Source organism: Trachymyrmex septentrionalis, unplaced genomic scaffold, assembly GCF_001594115.1.
Source record: "Trachymyrmex septentrionalis isolate Tsep2-gDNA-1 unplaced genomic scaffold, Tsep1.0 scaffold101, whole genome shotgun sequence".
NCBI lineage: Eukaryota > Metazoa > Arthropoda > Insecta > Hymenoptera > Formicidae > Trachymyrmex > Trachymyrmex septentrionalis.
In genome coordinates this window covers 770,183-779,223 of record NW_017304136.1, presented here as the reverse complement: position 1 = coordinate 779,223, position 9,041 = coordinate 770,183, and the positions used below count along the sequence as shown (strand labels likewise).

At 33.2% G+C, this 9,041-nt stretch overlaps 4 protein-coding genes across 4 annotated transcripts in view; 2 read left to right on the top strand and 2 right to left on the bottom strand.

The window, feature by feature from the left end:
- LOC108756615 (V-type proton ATPase subunit B) overlaps positions 1-1,012 on the bottom strand; it is a 17,467-nt gene extending 16,455 nt beyond the window's left edge. The window contains exon 1 of the mRNA XM_018500555.1: positions 1,001-1,012. The gene's annotated coding sequence lies outside the window, so the exon portion shown is untranslated. The remainder of the gene's footprint in view (positions 1-1,000) is intronic.
- LOC108756623 (4-hydroxybutyrate coenzyme A transferase-like) overlaps positions 1-1,976 on the top strand; it is an 11,087-nt gene extending 9,111 nt beyond the window's left edge. Inside the window, exons 5-6 of the mRNA XM_018500578.1 lie at positions 95-361; positions 1,268-1,976. Of these exons, the coding sequence (XP_018356080.1) occupies positions 95-361; positions 1,268-1,452 (452 nt within the window). The 3' untranslated portion in view covers positions 1,453-1,976. The remainder of the gene's footprint in view (positions 1-94; positions 362-1,267) is intronic.
- Positions 1,977-2,165: 189 nt separating this feature from the next.
- LOC108756629 (4-hydroxybutyrate coenzyme A transferase-like) lies at positions 2,166-5,169 on the top strand. The gene is made up of 6 exons (XM_018500592.1): positions 2,166-2,494; positions 2,794-2,946; positions 3,031-3,270; positions 4,055-4,459; positions 4,543-4,809; positions 4,891-5,169. Exons 1-6 carry the CDS (start codon positions 2,332-2,334, stop codon positions 5,079-5,081), a joined length of 1,419 nt encoding a protein of 472 aa, XP_018356094.1. The 5' UTR covers positions 2,166-2,331; the 3' UTR covers positions 5,082-5,169.
- Positions 5,170-5,244: 75 nt separating this feature from the next.
- Positions 5,245-8,359, bottom strand: LOC108756634 (TGF-beta-activated kinase 1 and MAP3K7-binding protein 1-like). The gene is made up of 6 exons (XM_018500605.1): positions 7,979-8,359; positions 6,826-7,063; positions 6,556-6,688; positions 6,249-6,489; positions 5,912-6,168; positions 5,245-5,822 (listed from the first exon to the last, which is right to left on the bottom strand). The coding sequence occupies exons 1-6, from the start codon at positions 8,067-8,069 to the stop codon at positions 5,367-5,369; spliced, it is 1,416 nt and encodes a 471-aa protein (XP_018356107.1). The 5' UTR covers positions 8,070-8,359; the 3' UTR covers positions 5,245-5,366.
- Between the last annotated feature and the right edge of the window lie 682 nt (positions 8,360-9,041).

The following is a 9,041-nucleotide window of genomic DNA, read 5'->3' as shown; positions in this document are numbered from 1 at the left end:
TCATAGGTCAGTTCATCTGTATTCATCTTTTATTTGTAATTATTGTTAATTTTTCAAAATAACAGACTTATTTGATAGTTTTTGTCTCTTACAGAGATGTTGGCGGTAGATTACGTTAATGATCTTAGAATAGTTGCCAAGCAACCGAAGATGACGGCCATTAATTCATGTATCGAAGTGGATATCACCGGTCAGATTTGTTCGGACAGTATTGGTACGAGAATGTATTCCGGTTTCGGTGGACAGTTAGATTTTATCACAGGCGCTGCGATGAGTGAAGATCGACAAGGAAAACCAATCATAGCGCTTCAATCAGTCACCTCTAAAGGCCAAAGCAAAATACAACCGGTTCTAACATCAGGTAAGTAGATGAAATTATTTTTAATGATGCACAAATTCTTTCTAAATTAATATTTAATAGGTGATATACAAATACAATAATATACATTGACGTCGGCTATTGATTTCTGCCATCATCAGAAAAATATTATCCTACTCTAATAATTTCTCCCTATGATAGTACTCCTTAATCCAAAATAATGATATGCCATAGCACACGAACCCATGAGAAAGCACAATCTTTGGTCTACGAAGTTACCTTGCTCGTTGGCCGAGATATTCAGCTCAAACATAAGCTCCGTGAGTTTATATTTAACTACCGCTCAGTCACAAAAATTCATAATTAATGGTGGAAATCGTCAGATTGTTACAATAAATTAAAACGAAATAGAGACTTTAACGCTCTTTGACGGTCAATTTTATAATGATCAATTTTATAAAATTGAGCTCAATATCTCGGCCAAGGAGCTAGGTAACTTCGTGGACCGAAGATTGTGCTTACTCACGAGTTCGTGTGCTATGGCATATCATTATTCTTGGATTAGGATAGGATTTAATATTGTTCTTAAGATGGCTAAAATCAATAGCCGAAACGTTAATGTATATTATTTATATATCATCTATTAAATATTAATTTAGAAAAAATTTGCGCACCATTTACAGCATTGACTCCATATTAGTCCCTTTGTAATTAATTTTTTATTTGCAATTATAAGGAATTCTAATTACTTTATTAATTTTATATATTATTTTATATTTCATATAATATTATATATTATTTTAATATATTATATTATTTATTTTAAATCACTTTTTTAATTAAAATATGAATGTTTAATCTGATTTTATAATAATTACATTTCACATTGATTTTAATAGTTGCAAATGTATGAAATAAATCAATCATTTCGTCATGCTATGCTAACAGGTGCTGGAGTAGTCACCAATAGAGCGGTGGTGCGATATGTAGTAACAGAGCAGGGAATTGCCAGTCTATTCGGCAAAAGTCTTCAACAACGTGCATATGAGTTAATTCAGGTGGCTCATCCCGATCACAGAGAAGCGCTCGAGAAAGCGGCGTTCGAACGCCTAAAAGTGATGCCCGCTCCATAAATTAAAAAGCGTATGATGTAGGAAACACATTTAATAGCATTTTACAATCGGTCTCCCGTGTACTTTAACCGTGCACAACGGCCAACTATCACTTCGTGTCGCGAAGTGTCTTCTTGTACAATATTGTATATGCTCTCTTACTAGAAGACAATTCACTGGCCTTCTAGAATAAGAGAGAGGAGAGAAAGAGAAACATGTACTAGACCGAAAAATGCACTAAATTGTATCATTATGTACGTAAGAATTTGTAATGCGAGATTGCATCTCTATATATTCCATATATATATAGATATTAATTTAAGTTACGTATTTTGTATCGCAAAAACAAACGTTCTAGAACGTGCTTTGGAACACGATTCAGATAGAAAATGGCGAAACTTGACGCTATTTCTAGATGTAAAACATTTTTATATTAAAGTCAACGTTTCTTTGTATAATTTTTAGTGTTTTCATACAAAATTGTAATGTAAAAAAGTTGAAATAGTACGCAGAAAGAAATTATTAGTTGAGTGAGAATGATTTACCGTTAGTATACCTTATATCTCCTGTATATTTTTTATTAAAAAAATAATAAAATAATAGTGAAATAATATTTGCGTTTTTTATGTTCACATTCAATTCAAATGCGCGGAATTCACATCAATAATTCGTTCATGGATTGTGAAACTGTCAAAAAATCGAACGCCGTCAAATCAGATGTTCAAATAGCGATTTTAGACATTTGTAGATAGAAATGTCAATGGATTCACTTCGTTAGACATATGTGCTAGACATATAGCGAGATTTCTTATATTATGTTTTATATCAATTTTTATACAACATATCGTGTTATCAATGAGAACTTAGAGATCTCGCCTTATCAATTTTAAGACGATAAAAATGTTTCGAAATCTAAAATTGGTATTCGGAAAAATTCAGCACGCAAAATCTTTTCAATTATGTGGACGGCGATACACAAATTTGTTGAGGGAACCTTCTCAACCTTTAAAACGATGTCCAAAATGGGTTTGCGTGGAAGATGCAGTAAAAATCATAAATTCAGGTACTTGTAGCCGCATTATATTTTAGACCAATATTTATTTTATTTTCTATATAGAAAAGAATTGCTTTTCCAAAAATGTTTTTAATTGACTAAAATTAACAATTCGTTTAGAAAGTTATCTAGATTCGTTGAATTATAATACTTAATATAGTTTTAATTTTTAACATAATTATTCCAATTTTTTAATTCTAATGTCTGAGTAAAAACTATGATAACTTGAAATTTTTCTTTTTAATATTGTTACAAATGCTACTACAAGATAAATAAGTTTGTTGTAAATAAATTATTTTTTTTCCCAGAGCATTTAGTTTTCATACAGGGTGGTGCAGCTACGCCAATGGAATTAGTGCGTGCCATGACCGAACACGGAGTATGTAATAATTTGCGTGGAGTCAGATTAGTGCATATGAATCTTGAAGGAGATACGCCATTTGCCAATCCAGAATTTGAGAGTACGGTACTTGCATTAATTAATCTCATTGATAACAATGCCTGAGTGAGAAATAAATAATAAGATATCTGCGACGATATTTAAGAACATTTTAGGTCCATCAGTCTGTATGTGGGCACTAATCTTAGAGAGGCAATAAATGAGGGACGAGCAGATTGCATCCCGGTATTCCTACACGAGACACCAAAATTGTTCTTTGACAAAAGGATCATGCCAGATATTGCGCTAATTCATGTGAGCATGCCTGATGCGCGTGGATTCTGTTCGCTTGGCGTGAGCGCGGATTGTACCCGTGCCGCGATTTGCTCAAGCAAAGTCCTTATTGGTTCGTTTTGAATTAGTAATAATGATGATATTGTTAATAATAGTCATAATAATTGCAACCAGACAACTATTCAGCCACAAAACTATCTTAATATACAGAGTATCTCGAATTAAAATGGCCAAATTTCGGGAACATATAGGAAATTTATAACTAAGAAAAAAAGTCCTTTAGAGACATGCTCATTTTTGCTTCGTTTTCGAGGAAATCACAAAAAAAAGACAAAATAGTTTTCATTTTTGTATCTATTACTTATTATTCACATTCACTTCTTATTTACGTTATTTTACTTAATGCAGATATTAATTAAAATGTTGGCCTTTTGCAATGCACGCATTGCATCTTGTATAGAATACAATACAATACAGCTCGTGTTGCAGCTAAACATTGATCTGGAACATGACTCACCGATCCGGTACTTTTCTGTTTCGTAGATCCGGAAATTTCCGGAAATCGGCACGTATATTTTCGCACTGCCTCTGAAACATTATCGTTGAAGTCGTACACGAAAGCAATATTTTGTTTTAAAAATTTTATTCCGCTTTGAAAACAATAATATCCGAAAATTATGTTTTATCTATCGATTTCCCACACGCTCCTGAAATTTAGTCATTTAAATTCGAAATATCCTGTGTACGTGATGAGAGAGAGAGAGAGAGAGAGAGAGAGAGAGAGAGAGGGGCGGAGGTCTGAGAGTTAATCTTCTATATTATATCTTTTTGTGCTATACTATGATATTAATATCTACAAATAATTTTAAAATTATTATAAAAGTATTTCTTTTCAGCGCAAGTAAACGAGTACATGCCGAGGTCGTACGGTGACACTGTGGTACATTCGAGTCACTTTGATTGGGCGGTGAGATACGATTGTCCTCTGCCCTGCGTGGCTTGCCCACCGCCTAACGATCTCGAGCAAGAGATAGGTAAAATTATCGCGCAGCGATTGATTGAAGATGGAGCGACACTGCAGCTCGGCATCGGCTGCATTCCTGACGCGGTGCTCTGCGCTTTGGTCAATCACAAAGACCTAGGCGTACACTCTGAAAGCATTTGCGATGCGATGATCGACTTGGTCCAGCATGGTAACATCACAAATAGGTGCAAGACCAAGCACAGAGGACGTATAGTGAGTTCCTACGCCGTCGGCACGAAAAGATTGTACGATTTTCTGCACAACAATCCGGTCATCGGTAATTATAATCAATTGCTTTACTTCGATAGTTTTAAAAAAGGATGTCGCGTTATTTTATAATTGTAATTATCGCAACGCAAGAAATGCTAGCGGTCAATTACGTGAACGATCCCCGAATTGTCTCGGGGCAGCCGAAAATGACAGCCATTAACTCTTGTATCGAGATGGATCTCACCGGCCAGGTGTGCACGGACAGTTTAGGTTGTAAAATATATTCCGGTTTCGGCGGCCAACTGGATTTTCTTCGAGGCGCAGCGATTAGTCAAGACGGTCGTGGAAAAGCTATTATCGCGTTCCCCTCAGTTACCCGCCTTGGGGAGAGTAAAATACAACCGATGTTGAAACTTGGTATAAGATTAGCAAACAAATACTGCAAGATAAATTTTTTATTTAATAAATCTATGATATATTAACGTATCTTTTATATAGGGGCTGGAGTAGTGGTAACAAGAGCTCATGCGCATTATATAGTTACGGAACATGGAGTGGCAGATCTTTTTGGTAAAACCTTACGACAAAGGGCGAATGCACTGATCCAAATCGCGCATCCCGATCACAGAGAATGTCTTGAAAAGGCTGCATTCGAGCGCTTGAAATCTAACCCTACGAAATACTTGTAATATTTTTTTGTGATATGTAAATACAAGTCGTGTAGTAGTCCAAATCCTATTCTGATAATAAATTTTGTGTGTGATAAGAATACAATAATACTGCGTTAGAAAAATTAATAAATTTTATATTTATAATAATAAATATAAATACAATCTCAAAGTTAAAAATATGTTGCAATGATAGGAACATTCATGTTTATTAACACAGTCGCAATATGATGATCTCAATAATTTATATATAATTTGTAAATGAAATATTCAAAAATATATTTTACATTTAAAATAAACGAAATGTTAAAAGTCTATACCTTCTGGTAAAGTTCCCTCTTTTCTTCTCTTTTCAACATTCTCATAATATTCAGAAAAATCTACATAAGGCTTAATTCTAGCATTTCGCTCCGCCATTCTAGCACCGGGCGGATACAGATCTGATGTTGATGTTTCAGTTGTCGATGTATCGACATTGTCATCTGTAACACCTGTGCTGGTGCTCGATAAGTCCTCGTTATCCAGTATATTAATTGGCTGCACCACGGGATTAAATCTGACCGAATGATCGGGCCGATTGGTCGGACTCTTTAGTGCGTGCGGTAGTGGGAAGTTAAAGTTTCGCACTAAAAGAGTTATGTCGTCACGCTTGCCAGTGGTCATGGTATTCTGTGTGTTGCTCATGTTTATATCATGATGAATTCTCACAACTTTGTCTACCACCGCCTGGGCGACTCCAGTTAAAGTCGATTGTACTCGAAACTGGATATTTTAAAATGAATTTATATATTTTAATTGACTGTTTTAATTAAGATTTATATCAAGATTTATTTAGGCTTTAAGTTAACTACCTGCTCAACCGCTATCAAGGCCAATTCTTTATTGACTTGATCTGTTCCGGTCGCTTCTTCTAATGATTTATATAGGCCACGCGACATAAGCAATAAAAATCTACAAGATTCGTCAAGCTCGATACTTCCATGGATTTCTGGTTCGGCAATGATCGGTTCTGCCACGGAAGCTGTTAGTTCTTCGAACTCTCTGTATCCTCCCTTAACAAGATAATTACCAAGGCAACGCGTATTTTCCTGATTTCCAAGATGAGATCCTGCAATATATATTTCTATTTATCAGAATCCTTTTTTTTTTTAATCAAAACAAATGTCGAATAAGATACACAAGACTTACCTTGCCTAATTGATTCGACATCTAAACCCAGTTGAGACAATCGCAAAAGCTCGTCTTCATTTCTTAAGTCATGATCTAAGCTTAATTGTACTACTCGTAAAACTTGATTGCTATCTGTTTTGCACAACAACGCCCTGCTATCTCCAACATTCGCGACGTAAAGCCTCCCTCTATAGACTAAAGCAACCACAGCACTAGTACCAGTCGACAGCTCGCAATTTAGCGCATTTAGTTTGTCAACCTGCAAAAAATAAATTGTAACAACGCATTAAAAATGCAGCTGTACAATTTTAATATTATGATTAACCAAGTCTGGAAACTTTTGGTAAGTCTCATAAGGAGTCAATCCATCAGGTATATCAAATTGTAGACTAGCTCGTTCTGCTAATAAATCACCAATTGAATCTTGATATCCTTTTTCAACTGCTATGAATGCTTGCCTGTAAAACAAATACTTTACATATAGAAGATCTTTAATTGCAACTGTAACACATTAGTTTATTCAGCAAAATATATGTTGAAGTTATTTTATTCATATCATTTATTTAAATTTTTTTCATATCAATGAAATTTTTACCGAAGAACTTCCTTTACTTCCTCGTCGGTTGATTTACCATTTAACTGCCCAAGCAAGATCTCTGCGGCCATCCTTTGCATAGCAAAGTTGGCTGCCTTAGTACCTTCATGGCCATCAAATACAGCATAAAGAAATGTGGAATCGTCATATTTACAATGAAAACTACGATCCTCAAATGGATGCTCTTCCTGTCGATATCCATCTTCTCGATAGATTTGATTAGTAGAAAAGCCTACTCCTAAAATATCATATAAAATCTGCTATGACATTCTAATAATTCCATTGTATAAATTTTGTATATATATAACTTTCTATAAACTTTGTATATAATTATTATTTGATTTGATGTATAAACTAAAATGTCATTAATTTTATATAATAATTTTTATACATATAATTTTTCAACATATTAATATCTTTATAATATGATGCTTGATTGAGCACTGAATTATTAAAATTGCTTGTCAATTTAATTAGCGATTACTAAAGTTTAATTGCGTTTATAGTCTAGAAAAACAATTTGGTGCACAAAAGACTATAAATATGATATATATGCAAGAACATATATAGTATATATAGTAATTCAAGATTAAATTATTTTAAGCATTAAAAGATCCAGCTTCGACCGTAAAGCCCCAGACACAATGCAAAGGAACAGCAATAGAAATAATACAATTTCAATTTATCAGAAACTGTATATTCCAGTGTATCTGATTTCTGATAGATTGAAATCGTCTTATTTTTATCGCTATTGCTATTCCTTTGCATTGTGTCTGAAGCTTTATAGGTCTTTAATTTTTAGTATTGATTGTGTTCTCACATATGCGGTTTAAAATAAAGTTTTTTAATATTATTTATAATTTTTATAGTTATTGATTTTCATGTAATAAAGGAAAGTTTTAGGATAGTACGTATTGCTAATTCGCCAATTTAAAATAAAATATTTTCATTAATAAAGCAAAATTTCATTAATAAAGCAATACTTGTTAAAAGATATTATAATTTATCAAATCAAGTAATAAACATATGTTCTCTATCAAAGATTAACTTTTGAGTTTGTGCTGAAAATATTAATGTTATTGTTATTTCTATTGTGTTAAGATTATTGTTAAATACTTGATCAATAATTTTAGAATAACAAAGAAAAATATACCGGACTGTTTGCAAACTGGTAAATCGTCCGTCCAGTTATATTGACTGTCCTGAAAGAGCATCGAAGCCGGACGTTCCGCACCTGCAGACATTCTTTTCTTTTTATTTTACTTTAACTCATGGTTAGCGAAATGTAACAAAAATTATTTTGCACGATCTTGTATGATAAAAACCAAACAAATTGTAGGTTGGATAATTATACAGTATAGCCTTCCTTAACTCTAATCTTGATGAAATTAGATTCATTTGAAGCGTTTTTGCACGAAACAAACAAACTTGGCAGGTAAAAACGTCACTCTGACCCGCAAATCGAAATATTAATTGTTAAAGTTCATCACTGTTTAGGTTAGGATTTCAATTATACCTTCTTTTCTGTTTTTATTAGTCCTCATGTTTTCTATTATATCGATGCAGTATTGCCAGGTATCAGTGAAAAAATTTCCCTGCTAATATATACAGATTTCCCTAGTTTTCTATATTTTTCTTCAATTTTTGTTTTTTATAAATTTTATTAAAATAAAATTGTAAATTATTTTTTATTAATGTATCAGTAGTGTATACTTATGGAACTAAAAGTGATGACCAATCACAGTCATCGATTTGTAGCTTGCGATTTCTGATTTATGACTATAGGTGCATTTTCATGAGCTGCAATCTTCTTATTATCTGGTTGGTTTTTGCCTCCAGTATTGAGAGGAAACAATATGGCCAGATAATATCAAGAAACACGAGCTGCTCAAATTGGCCGTTTTCAGCGACAAAAAAGATCACATGACGACGTTTGTCGCAAACATTTAGAGCGATAATTTTATACATGATATTAGAGCGTCAATTTTATGCACGAAGAAGAGCAAGAAGCGTTAAATTTGACATTTGAGCAACGGATTCGATATGTTGTTCGTATTTTTCATGTATCATTTGCAATATTAATACGTTCAATTAAATAGTTATTAGATTATTCTGATTGCATCGAATTTTTTATCTGAATCAACAATAAAAATAAGAAATTAGGTTATGTATATCGCAGTCAACGGTGATCAACACGGTCAATACAGTATTGTTAA

Bases quoted from the DNA above. Each gene is read 5' to 3' on its own strand.
- LOC108756629 (XM_018500592.1), top strand. From the start codon at position 2,332: ATGTTTCGAAATCTAAAATTGGTATTCGGAAAAATTCAGCACGCAAAA. The intron at 2,495-2,793 runs GTACTTGTAGCC...TTTTTTTCCCAG, and splicing joins AGTAAAAATCATAAATTCAG to AGCATTTAGTTTTCATACAG. The intron at 4,810-4,890 runs GTATAAGATTAG...TCTTTTATATAG, and splicing joins ACAACCGATGTTGAAACTTG to GGGCTGGAGTAGTGGTAACA.
- LOC108756634 (XM_018500605.1), bottom strand. From the start codon at position 8,069: ATGTCTGCAGGTGCGGAACGTCCGGCTTCGATGCTCTTTCAGGACAGT. The intron at 6,689-6,825 runs GTAAAAATTTCA...TTTGTTTTACAG, and splicing joins GAAGTAAAGGAAGTTCTTCG to GCAAGCATTCATAGCAGTTG. The intron at 6,490-6,555 runs GTTAATCATAAT...TATTTTTTGCAG, and splicing joins ACCAAAAGTTTCCAGACTTG to GTTGACAAACTAAATGCGCT.